At 54.2% G+C, this 16,221-nt stretch overlaps 1 protein-coding gene across 4 annotated transcripts in view; it reads right to left on the bottom strand.

The window, feature by feature from the left end:
• The window catches only part of SMURF2 (SMAD specific E3 ubiquitin protein ligase 2), a 53,667-nt gene extending 43,568 nt beyond the window's left edge, over window positions 1-10,099 (bottom strand). For 2 of the 4 annotated variants that reach the window (XM_077254714.1, XM_077254713.1), the window contains exon 1: window positions 9,872-10,059. In XM_077254714.1, coding sequence (XP_077110829.1) covers window positions 9,872-9,923 — 52 coding nt within the window. In that variant the 5' untranslated portion in view covers window positions 9,924-10,059. Of the gene's footprint in view, window positions 1-9,871 lie in introns of all 4 variants that reach the window. The other 2 variants (XM_077254716.1, XM_077254715.1) reach the window with 2 other exon arrangements.
• Window positions 10,100-16,221: the final 6,122 nt, after the last annotated feature.

The raw sequence follows: 16,221 nt of genomic DNA, 5'->3' as shown, positions 1-16,221 counted from the left end.
GGGGTGTATATATCCCCCACACTGTGTACAGGACACCGTATATCCGGGGTGTATATATCCCACACACTGTGTACAGGACACCGTATATCCGGGGTGTATATATCCCCCACACTGTGTACAGGACACCGTATATCCGGGGTGTATATATCCCCCACACTGTGTACAGGACGCCGTATATCCGGGGTGTATATATCCCCCACACACTCTGTACAGGACACCGTATATCCGGGGTGTATATATCCCCCACACTGTATACAGGACACCGTATATCCGGGGTGTATATATCCCCCACACTGTATACAGGACACCGTATATATCTGGGGTGTATATATCCACCACACTGTGTACAGGACACCGTATATCCGGGGTGTATATATCCCCCACACTGTGTACAGGACACCGTATATCCGGGGTGTATATATCCCCCACACTGTATACAGGACACCGTATATCCGGGGTGTATATATCCCCCACACTGTGTACAGGACACAGTATATCCGGGGTGTATATATCCCCCACACTCTGTACAGGACACCGTATATCCGGGGTGTATATATCCCCCACACTGTGTACAGGACACCGTATATCCGGGGTGTATATATCCCCCCCACTGTATACAGGACACCGTATATCCGGGGTGTATATATCCCCCCCACTGTGTACAGGACACCGTATATCCGGGGTGTATATATCCCCCCCACTGTGTACAGGACACCGTATATCCGGGGTGTATATATCCCCCGCACTGTGTACAGGACGCCGTATATCCGGGGTGTATATATCCCCCACACTGTGTACAGGACGCCGTATATCCGGGGTGTATATATCCCCCACACTGTGTACAGGACACCGTATATCCGGGGTGTATATATCCCCCCGCAGTGTACAGGACACCGTATATCCGGGGTGTATATATCCCCCACACTGTATACAGGACACCGTATATCCGGGGTGTATATATCCCCCACACTGTGTACAGGACACCGTATATATCTGGGGTGTATATATCCCCCACACTGTGTACAGGACACCGTATATATCTGGGGTGTATATATCCCCCACACTGTGTACAGGACACCGTATATCCGGGGTGTATATATCCCCCACACTGTGTACAGGACACCGTATATCCGGGGTGTATATATCCCCCACACTGTATACAGGACACCGTATATCCGGGGTGTATATATCCCCCACACTGTGTACAGGACACAGTATATCCGGGGTGTATATATCCCACACACTCTGTACAGGACACCGTATATCCGGGGTGTATATATCCCCCACACTGTGTACAGGACACCGTATATCCGGGGTGTATATATCCCCCACACTGTATACAGGACACCGTATATCCGGGGTGTATATATCCCCCACACTGTGTACAGGACACCGTATATCCGGGGTGTATATATCCCCCACACTCTGTACAGGACACCGTATATCCGGGGTGTATATATCCCCCCCCACACTGTATACAGGACACCGTATATCCGGGGTGTATATATCCCCCACACTGTGTACAGGGCACAGTATATCCGGGGTGTATATATACCCCACACTGTGTACAGGACACCGTATATCCGGGGTGTATATATCCCCCACACTCTGTGCAGGACACCGTATATCCGGGGTGTATATATCCCCCACACTGTGTACAGGACACCGTATATCCGGGGTGTATATATCCCCCACACTGTGTACAGGACGCCGTATGTCCGGGGTGTATATATCCCCTACACTGTGTACAGGACACCGTATATCCGGGGTGTATATATCCCCCACACTCTGTACAGGACGCCGTATATCCGGGGTGTATATATCCCCCACACTGTATACAGGACACCATATATCCGGGGTGTATATATCCCCCCCACTGTGTACAGGACACCGTATATCCGGGGTGTATATATCCCCCACACTGTGTACAGGACGCCGTATATCCGGGGTGTATATATCCCCCACACTGTGTACAGGACACCGTATATCCGGGGTGTATATATCCCCCACACTGTGTACAGGACGCCGTATATCCGGGGTGTATATATCCCCCACACTGTGTACAGGACACCGTATATCCGGGGTGTATATATCCCACACACTGTGTACAGGACACCGTATATCCGGGGTGTATATATCCCCCACACTGTGTACAGGACACCGTATATCCGGGGTGTATATATCCCCCACACTGTGTACAGGACGCCGTATATCCGGGGTGTATATATCCCCCACACACTCTGTACAGGACACCGTATATCCGGGGTGTATATATCCCCCACACTGTGTACAGGACACCGTATATCCGGGGTGTATATATCCCCCACACTGTGTACAGGACACCGTATATCCGGGGTGTATATATCCCCCACACTGTGTACAGGACACCGTATATCCGGGGTGTATATATCCCCCACACTGTGTACAGGACACCGTATATCCGGGGTGTATATATCCCCCGCACTGTGTACAGGACACCGTATATCCGGGGTGTATATATCCCCCGCACTGTGTACAGGACGCCGTATATCCGGGGTGTATATATCCCCCACACACTCTGTACAGGACACCGTATATCCGGGGTGTATATATCCCCCACACTGTGTACAGGACACCGTATATCCGGGGTGTATATATCCCCCACACTGTGTACAGGACGCCGTATATCCGGGGTGTATATATCCCCCACACACTCTGTACAGGACACCGTATATCCGGGGTGTATATATCCCCCACACTGTGTACAGGACACCGTATATCCGGGGTGTATATATCCCCCACACTGTGTACAGGACACCGTATATCCGGGGTGTATATATCCCCCACACTGTGTACAGGACACCGTATATCCGGGGTGTATATATCCCCCACACTGTGTACAGGACACCGTATATCCGGGGTGTATATATCCCACACACTGTGTACAGGACACCGTATATCCGGGGTGTATATATCCCCCACACTGTGTACAGGACACCGTATATCCGGGGTGTATATATCCCCCGCACTGTGTACAGGACGCCGTATATCCGGGGTGTATATATCCCCCACACACTCTGTACAGGACACCGTATATCCGGGGTGTATATATCCCCCACACTGTGTACAGGACACCGTATATCCGGGGTGTATATATCCCCCACACTGTGTACAGGACACCGTATATCCGGGGTGTATATATCCCCCACACTGTGTACAGGACACCGTATATCCGGGGTGTATATATCCCCCCCACTGTGTACAGGACACCGTATATCCGGGGTGTATATATCCCCCACACTGTGTACAGGACACCGTATATCCGGGGTGTATATATCCCCCCCACTGTGTACAGGACACCGTATATCCGGGGTGTATATATCCCACACTGTGTACAGGACACCGTATATCCGGGGTGTATATATCCCCCACACTGTGTACAGGACACCGTATATCCGGGGTGCATATATCCCACACACTGTGTACAGGACACCGTATATCCGGGGTGTATATATCCCCCACACTGTGTACAGGACACCGTATATCCGGGGTGTATATATCCCCCGCACTGTGTACAGGACGCCGTATATCCGGGGTGTATATATCCCCCACACACTCTGTACAGGACACCGTATATCCGGGGTGTATATATCCCCCACACTGTGTACAGGACACCGTATATCCGGGGTGTATATATCCCCTACACACTGTGTACAGGACACCGTATATCCGGGGTGTTTATATCCCCCACACTGTGTACAGGACACCGTATATCCGGGGTGTATATATCCCCACACTGTATACAGGACACCGTATATCCGGGGTGTATATATCCCCCACACTGTGTACAGGACACCGTATATCCGGGGTGTATATATCCCCCACACTGTGTACAGGACACCGTATATCCGGGGTGTATATATCCCCCGCACTGTGTACAGGACGCCGTATATCCGGGGTGTATATATCCCCCACACACTCTGTACAGGACACCGTATATCCGGGGTGTATATATCCCCCACACTGTGTACAGGACACCGTATATCCGGGGTGTATATATCCCCCACACTGTGTACAGGACACCGTATATCCGGGGTGTATATATCCCCCACACTGTGTACAGGACACCGTATATCCGGGGTGTATATATCCCCCACACTGTGTACAGGACACCGTATATCCGGGGTGTATATATCCCCCACTGTGTACAGGACACCGTATATCCGGGGTGTATATATCCCCCACACTCTGTACAGGACACCGTATATCCGGGGTGTATATATCCCCCCCCACACTGTATACAGGACACCGTATATCCGGGGTGTATATATCCCCCACACTGTGTACAGGGCACAGTATATCCGGGGTGTATATATACCCCACACTGTGTACAGGACACCGTATATCCGGGGTGTATATATCCCCCACACTCTGTGCAGGACACCGTATATCCGGGGTGTATATATCCCCCACACTGTGTACAGGACACCGTATATCCGGGGTGTATATATCCCCCACACTGTGTACAGGACGCCGTATGTCCGGGGTGTATATATCCCCTACACTGTGTACAGGACACCGTATATCCGGGGTGTATATATCCCCCACACTCTGTACAGGACGCCGTATATCCGGGGTGTATATATCCCCACACTGTGTACAGGACACCGTATATCCGGGGTGTATATATCCCCCACACTGTGTACAGGACGCCGTATGTCCGGGGTGTATATATCCCCCACACTGTGTACAGGACACCGTATATCCGGGGTGTATATATCCCCCCCACTGTGTACAGGACACCGTATATCCGGGGTGTATATATCCCCACACTGTGTACAGGACACCGTATATCCGGGGTGTATATATCCCCCACACACTGTGTACAGGACGCCGTATATCCGGGGTGTATATATCCCCCACACTGTGTACAGGACACAGTATATCCGGGGTGTATAGATCCCCCACACTGTATACAGGACACCGTATATCCGGGGTGTATATATCCCCCACACTGTGTACAGGACACCGTATATATCTGGGGTGTATATATCCCCCACACTGTGTACAGGACACCGTATATATCTGGGGTGTATATATCCCCCACACTGTGTACAGGACACCGTATATCCGGGGTGTATATATCCCCCACACTGTGTACAGGACACCGTATATCCGGGGTGTATATATCCCCCACACTGTGTACAGGACACCGTATATCCGGGGTGTATATATCCCACACACTGTGTACAGGACACCGTATATCCGGGGTGTATATATCCCCCACACTGTATACAGGACACCGTATATCCGGGGTGTATATATCCCCCACACTGTATACAGGACACCGTATATATCTGGGGTGTATATATCCACCACACTGTGTACAGGACACCGTATATCCGGGGTGTATATATCCCACACACTGTGTACAGGACACCGTATATCCGGGGTGTATATATCCCCCACACTGTATACAGGACACCGTATATCCGGGGTGTATATATCCCCCACACTGTATACAGGACACCGTATATATCTGGGGTGTATATATCCACCACACTGTGTACAGGACACCGTATATCCGGGGTGTATATATCCCCCACACTGTGTACAGGACACCGTATATCCGGGGTGTATATATCCCCCACACTGTATACAGGACACCGTATATCCGGGGTGTATATATCCCCCACACTGTGTACAGGACACAGTATATCCGGGGTGTATATATCCCCCACACTCTGTACAGGACACAGTATATCCGGGGTGTATATATCCCCCACACTCTGTACAGGACACCGTATATCCGGGGTGTATATATCCCCCCCACTGTATACAGGACACCGTATATCCGGGGTGTATATATCCCCCCCACTGTGTACAGGACACCGTATATCCGGGGTGTATATATCCCCCCCACTGTGTACAGGACACCGTATATCCGGGGTGTATATATCCCCCGCACTGTGTACAGGACGCCGTATATCCGGGGTGTATATATCCCCCACACTGTGTACAGGACGCCGTATATCCGGGGTGTATATATCCCCCACACTGTGTACAGGACACCGTATATATCTGGGGTGTATATATCCCCCACACTGTGTACAGGACACCGTATATATCTGGGGTGTATATATCCCCCACACTGTGTACAGGACACCGTATATCCGGGGTGTATATATCCCCCACACTGTGTACAGGACACCGTATATCCGGGGTGTATATATCCCCCACACTGTATACAGGACACCGTATATCCGGGGTGTATATATCCCCCACACTGTGTACAGGACACAGTATATCCGGGGTGTATATATCCCACACACTCTGTACAGGACACCGTATATCCGGGGTGTATATATCCCCCACACTGTGTACAGGACACCGTATATCCGGGGTGTATATATCCCCCACACTGTATACAGGACACCGTATATCCGGGGTGTATATATCCCCCACACTGTGTACAGGACACCGTATATCCGGGGTGTATATATCCCCCACACTCTGTACAGGACACCGTATATCCGGGGTGTATATATCCCCCCCCACACTGTATACAGGACACCGTATATCCGGGGTGTATATATCCCCCACACTGTGTACAGGGCACAGTATATCCGGGGTGTATATATACCCCACACTGTGTACAGGACACCGTATATCCGGGGTGTATATATCCCCCACACTCTGTGCAGGACACCGTATATCCGGGGTGTATATATCCCCCACACTGTGTACAGGACGCCGTATATCCGGGGTGTATATATCCCCCACACACTCTGTACAGGACACCGTATATCCGGGGTGTATATATCCCCCACACTGTGTACAGGACACCGTATATCCGGGGTGTATATATCCCCCACACTGTGTACAGGACACCGTATATCCGGGGTGTATATATCCCCCCCACTGTGTACAGGACACCGTATATCCGGGGTGTATATATCCCCCACACTGTGTACAGGACACCGTATATCCGGGGTGTATATATCCCCCCCACTGTGTACAGGACACCGTATATCCGGGGTGTATATATCCCACACTGTGTACAGGACACCGTATATCCGGGGTGTATATATCCCCCACACTGTGTACAGGACACCGTATATCCGGGGTGTATATATCCCACACACTGTGTACAGGACACCGTATATCCGGGGTGTATATATCCCCCACACTGTGTACAGGACACCGTATATCCGGGGTGTATATATCCCCCGCACTGTGTACAGGACGCCGTATATCCGGGGTGTATATATCCCCCACACACTCTGTACAGGACACCGTATATCCGGGGTGTATATATCCCCCACACTGTGTACAGGACACCGTATATCCGGGGTGTTTATATCCCCCACACTGTGTACAGGACACCGTATATCCGGGGTGTATATATCCCCACACTGTATACAGGACACCGTATATCCGGGGTGTATATATCCCCCACACTGTGTACAGGACACCGTATATCCGGGGTGTATATATCCCCCACACTGTGTACAGGACACCGTATATCCGGGGTGTATATATCCCCCGCACTGTGTACAGGACGCCGTATATCCGGGGTGTATATATCCCCCACACTGTATACAGGACACCGTATATCCGGGGTGTATATATCCCCCACACTGTGTACAGGACGCCGTATATCCGGGGTGTATATATCCCCCACACACTCTGTACAGGACACCGTATATCCGGGGTGTATATATCCCCACACTGTATACAGGACACCGTATATCCGGGGTGTATATATCCCCCACACTGTGTACAGGACACCGTATATCCGGGGTGTATATATCCCCCACACTGTGTACAGGACGCCGTATATCCGGGGTGTATATATCCCCCACACTGTGTACAGGACACCGTATATCCGGGGTGTATATATCCCCCACACTGTGTACAGGACACCGTATATCCGGGGTGTATATATCCCCCGCACTGTGTACAGGACGCCGTATATCCGGGGTGTATATATCCCCCACACTGTATACAGGACACCGTATATCCGGGGTGTATATATCCCCCACACTGTGTACAGGACGCCGTATATCCGGGGTGTATATATCCCCCACACACTCTGTACAGGACACCGTATATCCGGGGTGTATATATCCCCACACTGTATACAGGACACCGTATATCCGGGGTGTATATATCCCCCACACTGTGTACAGGACACCGTATATCCGGGGTGTATATATCCCCCACACTGTGTACAGGACACCATATATCCGGGGTGTATATATCCCCCACACACTCTGTACAGGACACCGTATATCCGGGGTGTATATATCCCCACACTGTATACAGGACACCGTATATCCGGGGTGTATATATCCCCCACACTGTGTACAGGACACCGTATATCCGGGGTGTTTATATCCCCCACACTGTGTACAGGACACCGTATATCCGGGGTGTATATATCCCCACACTGTATACAGGACACCGTATATCCGGGGTGTATATATCCCCCACACTGTGTACAGGACACCGTATATCCGGGGTGTATATATCCCCCACACTGTGTACAGGACACCGTATATCCGGGGTGTATATATCCCCCGCACTGTGTACAGGACGCCGTATATCCGGGGTGTATATATCCCCCACACTGTATACAGGACACCGTATATCCGGGGTGTATATATCCCCCACACTGTGTACAGGACGCCGTATATCCGGGGTGTATATATCCCCCACACTGTGTACAGGACACCGTATATCCGGGGTGTATATATCCCCCACACTGTGTACAGGACGCCGTATATCCGGGGTGTATATATCCCCCACACTGTGTACAGGACACCGTATATCCGGGGTGTATATATCCCCCACACTGTATACAGGACACCGTATATCCGGGGTGTATATATCCCCCACTGTGTACAGGACACCGTATATCCGGGGTGTATATATCCCCACACTGTATACAGGACGCCGTATATCCGGGGTGTATATATCCCCCACACTGTGTACAGGACGCCGTATATCCGGGGTGTATATATCCCCCACACACTCTGTACAGGACACCGTATATCCGGGGTGTATATATCCCCCACACTGTGTACAGGACACCGTATATCCGGGGTGTATATATCCCCCACACACTCTGTACAGGACACCGTATATCCGGGGTGTATATATCCCCCCCACTGTGTACAGGACACCGTATATCCGGGGTGTATATATCCCCCACACACTCTGTACAGGACACCGTATATCCGGGGTGTATATATCCCCACACTGTATACAGGACGCCGTATATCCGGGGTGTATATATCCCCCACACTGTGTACAGGACACCGTATATCCGGGGTGTATATATCCCCCACACTGTGTACAGGACACCGTATATCCGGGGTGTATATATCCCCCCCACTGTATACAGGACACCGTATATCCGGGGTGTATATATCCCCCACACTGTATACAGGACACCGTATATCCGGGGTGTATATATCCCCCACACTGTATACAGGACACCGTATATCCGGGGTGTATATATCCCCCCCACTGTATACAGGACACCGTATATCCGGGGTGTATATATCCCCCACACACTCTGTACAGGACACCGTATATCCGGGGTGTATATATCCCCCACACTGTATACAGGACACCGTATATCCGGGGTGTATATATCCCCCCCACTGTATACAGGACACCGTATATCCGGGGTGTATATATCCCCCACACTGTGTACAGGACACCGTATATCCGGGGTGTATATATGGTGTATTCTCGGTCTGTCCCCCGGTCTCCGTCCCCTTCTCCCCGCGGCCTCTCCCGGTTCCGTCCCCTTCTCCCCGCGGCCTCGGTCTTTCCTGGCTCCCCTGGCCGCAGCCCCGTCCTTCCTTCCCGGCCCTCTTACCGGTCAGGCGCAGCTTCACGGGTCCGTTCCTCCGGTTCCCCTGGTTGGACATGGCCCTGCAGTGTCCGGGGCCGCGGTGGCTGCTGGGAGGCCGGGGGCGCTGAGAGCGGAGCTCGGTCACCCGGAGAGCGGAGGAGGCCGGGAAATCCACAGCGGCGCCATGAGAGGAGGCACGGACAGCAGCACAGAGGAGAGGAGGAGACACCCGGCCGGGGGCGGGGACTGGCGAGGGGCGGGGACTGGCGAGGGGCGGGGACAGAGGACGGCGAGGGGGCGGGGACTGAGGATGTCGTCGATAGGGGTGAGGCTGCCGTCTCACTATCAGTATTTGGTCAGTATTTTACCTCAGTATTTGTAGCCAAAACCAGGAGTGGGTGATAAATACAGGAGTGGAGCCTATGGTTCTATTATACTTTTCCTCTATTTGTTCCACTCCTGGTTTTGGCTACAAATACTGATGAAAAATCCTGACCAAATACTGATAGTGTGACGGCAGCCTGAAACGGAGGAGAGAGGGGGATACAGAGGAAAGGGGGGATACGGAGGAGAGGGGGGAGATACGGAGGAGAGGGGGATACGGAGGAGAGAGGGGGGGATACGGAGGAGAGAGGAATAGGGAGGAGAGGGGGATACAGAGGGGAGAGGGGGATACGGAGGAGAGAGGGGGATACAGAGGAGAGAGGGGATACGGAGGAGAGAGGGGGATACAGAGGAGAGAGGGGAGATACGGAGGAGAGGGGGATACAGAGGGGAGAGGGGGATACGGAGGAGAGAGGAATAGGGAGGAGAGGGGGATACGGAGGAGAGGGGGATACGGAGGAGAGGGGGATACGGAGGAGAGAGGGGAGATACGGAGGAGAGGGGGATACAGAGGGGAGAGGGGGATACGGAGGAGAGAGGAATAGGGAGGAGAGGGGGATACGGAGGAGAGGGGGATACGGAGGAGAGGGGGATACAGAGGGGAGAGGGGGATACAGAGGAGAGAGGAATAGGGAGGAGAGGGGGATACGGAGGAGAGGGGGATACGGAGGAGAGGGGGATACAGAGGGGAGAGGGGGATACGGAGGAGAGAGGAATAGGGAGGAGAGGGGGATACGGAGGAGAGGGGGATACGGAGGAGAGGGGGATACAGAGGGGAGAGGGGGATACAGAGGAGAGAGGAATAGGGAGGAGAGGGGGATACGGAGGAGAGGGGGATACGGAGGAGAGGGGGATACAGAGGGGAGAGGGGGATACGGAGGAGAGAGGAATAGGGAGGAGAGGGGGATACGGAGGAGAGGGGGATACGGAGGAGAGGGGGATACAGAGGGGAGAGGGGGATACGGAGGAGAGAGGAATAGGGAGGAGAGGGGGATACGGAGGAGAGAGGGGGGATACGGAGGAGAGAGGGGGATACGGAGGAGAGAGGGGGATACGGAGGAGAGAGGGGAGATACGGAGGAGAGGGGGATACGGAGGAGAGGGGGATACAGAGGAGAGAGGGGAGATACGGAGGAGAGGGGGATACGGAGGAGAGGGGGATACGGAGGGGAGAGGGGGATACGGAGGAGAGAGGAATAGGGAGGAGAGGGGGATACGGAGGAAAGGGGGGATACGGAGGGGAGAGGGGGATACAGAGGAGAGAGGAATAGGGAGGAGAGGGGGATACGGAGGAGAGAGGGGGGATACGGAGGAGAGAGGGGGATACGGAGGAGAGAGGGGATACGGAGGAGAGAGGGGGATACAGAGGAGAGAGGGGAGATACGGAGGAGAGGGGGATACGGAGGAGAGGGGGATACAGAGAGGGAGAGGGGGATACGGAGGAGAGAGGAATAGGGAGGAGAGGGGGATACGGAGGAGAGAGGGGGGATACGGAGGAGAGAGGGGGGATACGGAGGAGAGAGGGGGATACGGAGGAGAGAGGGGATACGGAGGAGAGAGGGGGATACAGAGGAGAGAGGGGAGATACGGAGGAGAGGGGGATACGGAGGAGAGGGGGATACAGAGGGGAGAGGGGGATACGGAGGAGAGAGGAATAGGGAGGAGAGGGGGATACGGAGGAGAGAGGGGGGATACGGAGGAGAGAGGGGGGATACGGAGGAGAGAGGGGGATACGGAGGAGAGAGGGGGATACGAGGAGAGAGGGGAGATACGGAGGAGAGGGGGATACGGAGGAGAGAGGGGGATACAGAGGAGAGAGGGGAGATACGGAGGAGAGGGGGATACGGAGGAGAGGGGGATACGGAGGGGAGAGGGGGATACGGAGGAGAGAGGAATAGGGAGGAGAGGGGGATACGGAGGAAAGGGGATACGGAGGGGAGAGGGGGATACAGAGGAGAGAGGAATAGGGAGGAGAGGGGGATACGGAGGAGAGAGGGGGGATACGGAGGAGAGAGGGGGATACGGAGGAGAGAGGGGATACGGAGGAGAGAGGGGGATACAGAGGAGAGAGGGGAGATACGGAGGAGAGGGGGATACGGTGGAGAGGGGGATACAGAGGGGAGAGGGGGATACGGAGGAGAGAGGAATAGGGAGGAGAGGGGGATACGGAGGAGAGAGGGGGGATACGGAGGAGAGAGGGGGGATACGGAGGAGAGAGGGGGATACGGAGTAGAGAGGGGGATACGGAGGAGAGAGGGGGATACAGAGGAGAGAGGGGAGATACGGAGGAGAGGGGGATACGGAGGAGAGAGGGGGATACAGAGGAGAGAGGGGAGATACGGAGGAGAGGGGGATACGGAGGAGAGGGGGATACGGAGGGGAGAGGGGGATACGGAGGAGAGAGGAATAGGGAGGAGAGGGGGATACGGAGAAAAGGGGGGATACGGAGGGGAGAGGGGGATACAGAGGAGAGAGGAATAGGGAGGAGAGGGGGATACAGAGGAGAGAGGAATAGGGAGCAGAGGGGGATAGGGAGGAGAGGGGAGATACGGAGGAGAGAGGGGATACGGAGGAAAGAGGGGGGATACAGAGGAGAGAGGGGGATACGGAGGAGAGGGGGATACGGAGGAGAGAGGGGGGATACGGAGGAGTGGGGGGATACGGAGGAGTGGGGGGATACGGAGGAGAGAGGGGGATACAGAGGAGAGAGGGGGATACGGAGGAAAGAGGGGGGATACAGAGGAGAGAGGGGGATACGGAGGAGAGGGGGATACGGAGGAGAGAGGGGGGGATACGGAGGAGAGAGGGGGATACGGAGGAGAGAGGGGATACGGAGGAGAGAGGGGGATACGGAGGAGAGGGGGGATACGGAGGAGAGAGGGATACGGAGGAGAGGGGGGATACGGAGGAGAGGGGGGATACGGAGGAGAGAGGGGGATACGGAGGAGAGAGGAATAGGGAGGAGAGAGGGGGATACAGGAGAGAGGGGGATACGGAGGAGAGGGGGATACGGAGGAGAGAGGGGGATACGGAGGAGAGAGGAATAGGGAGGAGAGGGGGATATGGAGGAGAGAGGAATAGGGAGGAGAGGGGGATACAGAGGAGAGAGGAATAGGTAGGAGAGAGGGGGATACAGAGGAGAGAGGGGGGATACGGAGGAGAGGGGGATACGGAGGAGAGAGGGGGATACGGAGGAGAGAGGGGGATACGGAGGAGAGGGGGGGATACGGAGGAGAGAGGAATAGGGAGGAGAGGGGGATACGGAGGAGAGAGGAATAGGGAGGAGAGGGGGATACGGAGGAGAGAGGAATAGGGAGGAGAGGGGGATACAGAGGAGAGAGGAATAGGGAGGAGAGAGGGGGATACAGAGGAGAGAGGGGGGATACGGAGGAGAGGGGGATACGGAAGAGAGGGGGATACGGAGGACAGAGGAATAGGGAGGAGAGAGGGGGATACGGAGGAGAGAGGGGGGATATGGAGGAGAGGGGGGCTACGGAGGAGAGAGGGGATACGGAGGAGAGAGGGGGATACGGAGGAGAGGGGGGATACGGAGGAGAGAGGGGGATACGGAGGAGAGAGGGGGATACGGAGGAGAGAGGGATACGGAGGAGAGGGGGGGATACGGAGGAGAGAGGAATAGGGAGGAGAGGGGGATACGGAGGAGAGAGGAATAGGGAGGAGAGAGGGGGATACAGAGGAGAGGGGGGATACGGAGGAGAGGGGGATACGGAAGAGAGGGGGATACGGAGGACAGAGGAATAGGGAGTAGAGAGGGGGATACAGAGGAGAGAGAGGATACTGAGGAGACGGGGATATGGAGGATGGGGGGATACGGAGGAGAGAGGGGGATACGGAAGAGAGAGGGGGATACGGAGGAGAGAGGAATAGGGAGGAGAGAGGGGGATGCAGAGGAGAGGGGGATGCGGAGGAGAGAGGAATAGGGAGGAGAGAGGGGGATACGGAGGAGAGAGGGGGATACAGAGGAGAGAGGAATAGGGAGGAGAGAGGGGATACGGAGGAATGAGGAATAGGGAGGAGAGAGGGGGATAAGGAGGAGAGAGGAATAGGGAGGAGAGATGGGGATGCGGAGGAGAGAGGAATAGGGAGGAGAGATGGGGATGCGGAGGAGAGAGGGGGATACGGAGGAGAGAGGAATAGGGAGGAGAGAGGAATAGGGAGGAGAGAGGGGGATACGGAGGAGAGGGGGATACAGAGGAGAGAGGAATAGGGAGGAGAGAGGGGGATTCGGAAGAGAGGGGGATACAGAGGAGAGGGGGATACGGGGGATATGGAGGATGGGGGGATACGGAGGAGAGAGGGGGATACGGAAGAGAGAGGGGGATACGGAGGAGAGAGGAATAGGGAGGAGAGGGGGATGCGGAAGAGAGGGGGATGCGGAGGAGAGAGGAATAGGGAGGAGAGAGGGGATACTGAGGAGATGGGGATGCGGAGGAGAGAGGAATAGGGAGGAGAGAGGGGGATAAGGAAGAGAGGGGGATACGGAGAAGAGAGTAATAGGGAGGAGAGGAATAGGGAGGAGAGGGGGATACGGAGGAGAGAGGAATAGGGAGGAGAGGGGGATGCGGAGGAGAGAGGAATAGGGAGGAGAGAGGGGGATGCGGAGGAGAGGGATACGGAGGAGAGGGGGGATACGGAGGAGAGAGGAATAGGGAGGAGAGAGGGGGATACGGAGGAGAGGAATAGGGAGGAGAGGGGGATGCGGAGGAGAGAGGAATAGGGAGGAGAGAGGGGGATGCGGAGGAGAGGGATACGGAGGAGAGGGGGGATACGGAGGAGAGAGAGGGGGATGCGGAGGAGAGAGGAATAGGGAGGAGAGAAGGAATACGGAGGAAAGCGCAGGATAGAGAAGGGAATATGTAGTAGAGGACGGAGGATATGAAGGAGAGCAGGGGAGTTACTGGGGAGAGTGGGATATACTGAGGAGATTGGAGGGTGCGGAAGAGAGGGGGATACGAAGGAGTTTGGGGGGATATGGAGGATTGCGGGGGGGGGGGGGTATAAGGAAGAGAGCAGGGGATATGGGGAGGAGAGATCATGACCTGGTGCCAGTACCTGGACCAGCTCTAATCTGTAATCACTGTGATCTCAGTTCTGTAATGACGGCTCTGTTCAGATCACAGTGATTGTCTGTCGTGCCTTGTATCCAGTAATGTGGCATTCCGGGGGGCAGGGGTGGACAGGGTCAGAATGGCCTGGTGGGGTACCCTTGAAATGCCAAATGGGCACAAGAGAGTAGAAGGGAAAAATATAATACCATTTTTAGGAGCACGGACCCTTTAAAATTGCAGGCAGAGGTGGGCGCCTGCAGGGTTCATTATCTGACCCGCCGTGATGACTAGGGCCAGCGTCCCCATCCGGCACATCCTGGGCACAAAACGATCGGGGGAGGGGCACTTGCCATCAGAAAAAATGGCACGCTATGGGACCATTGAGTCGAGGAAGCCAGGTACCAGCAATGGCACCGCACTCCCCCCAAATACTCACCTCTCCCCATTCCCCACAGCTCCAGAGTCTTCAGCATCTTCATCTGTGATGTCTCAGGGCAGTGGGCACCATGACGTGACTACAGCTCCCCCTCTGCTGAACACTGCAGAGATCTGAGTTTTCTGTTATGCACCTAAGTCGGCTGAGAATAAAATCTCACTCTATTCGTCTTTACTTTCAGTGTCAGATCTGTGTGCCGAAGGTTTCTTCAGAGAGTCCGAAGATTGAAGAGACCAGAGCAGCGGGGAATGGGAGAGGTGAGTATTATATGGGGTCCATTAAACTGTAGGAGCATTAGATGGGGCCCATTATACTGTATGTAGCATTATATAGGGCTAACTATACTGTATGGAGCATTATATAGGGCTAACTATACTGTATGGAGCATTATATGGGGCCGATTATACTGTATAGAGCATTATATGGGGACCATTACACTGTATGGAGCATTAAATGGCGCCCATTATACTGCATGGAGCATTATGT

The sequence above is a fragment of the Ranitomeya variabilis genome, chromosome 4, assembly GCF_051348905.1.
Source record: "Ranitomeya variabilis isolate aRanVar5 chromosome 4, aRanVar5.hap1, whole genome shotgun sequence".
Taxonomy (NCBI): domain Eukaryota; kingdom Metazoa; phylum Chordata; class Amphibia; order Anura; family Dendrobatidae; genus Ranitomeya; species Ranitomeya variabilis.
The sequence above is the reverse complement of the archived record's forward strand: the minus strand, read 5'-3'. Positions and strand labels throughout refer to the sequence as shown.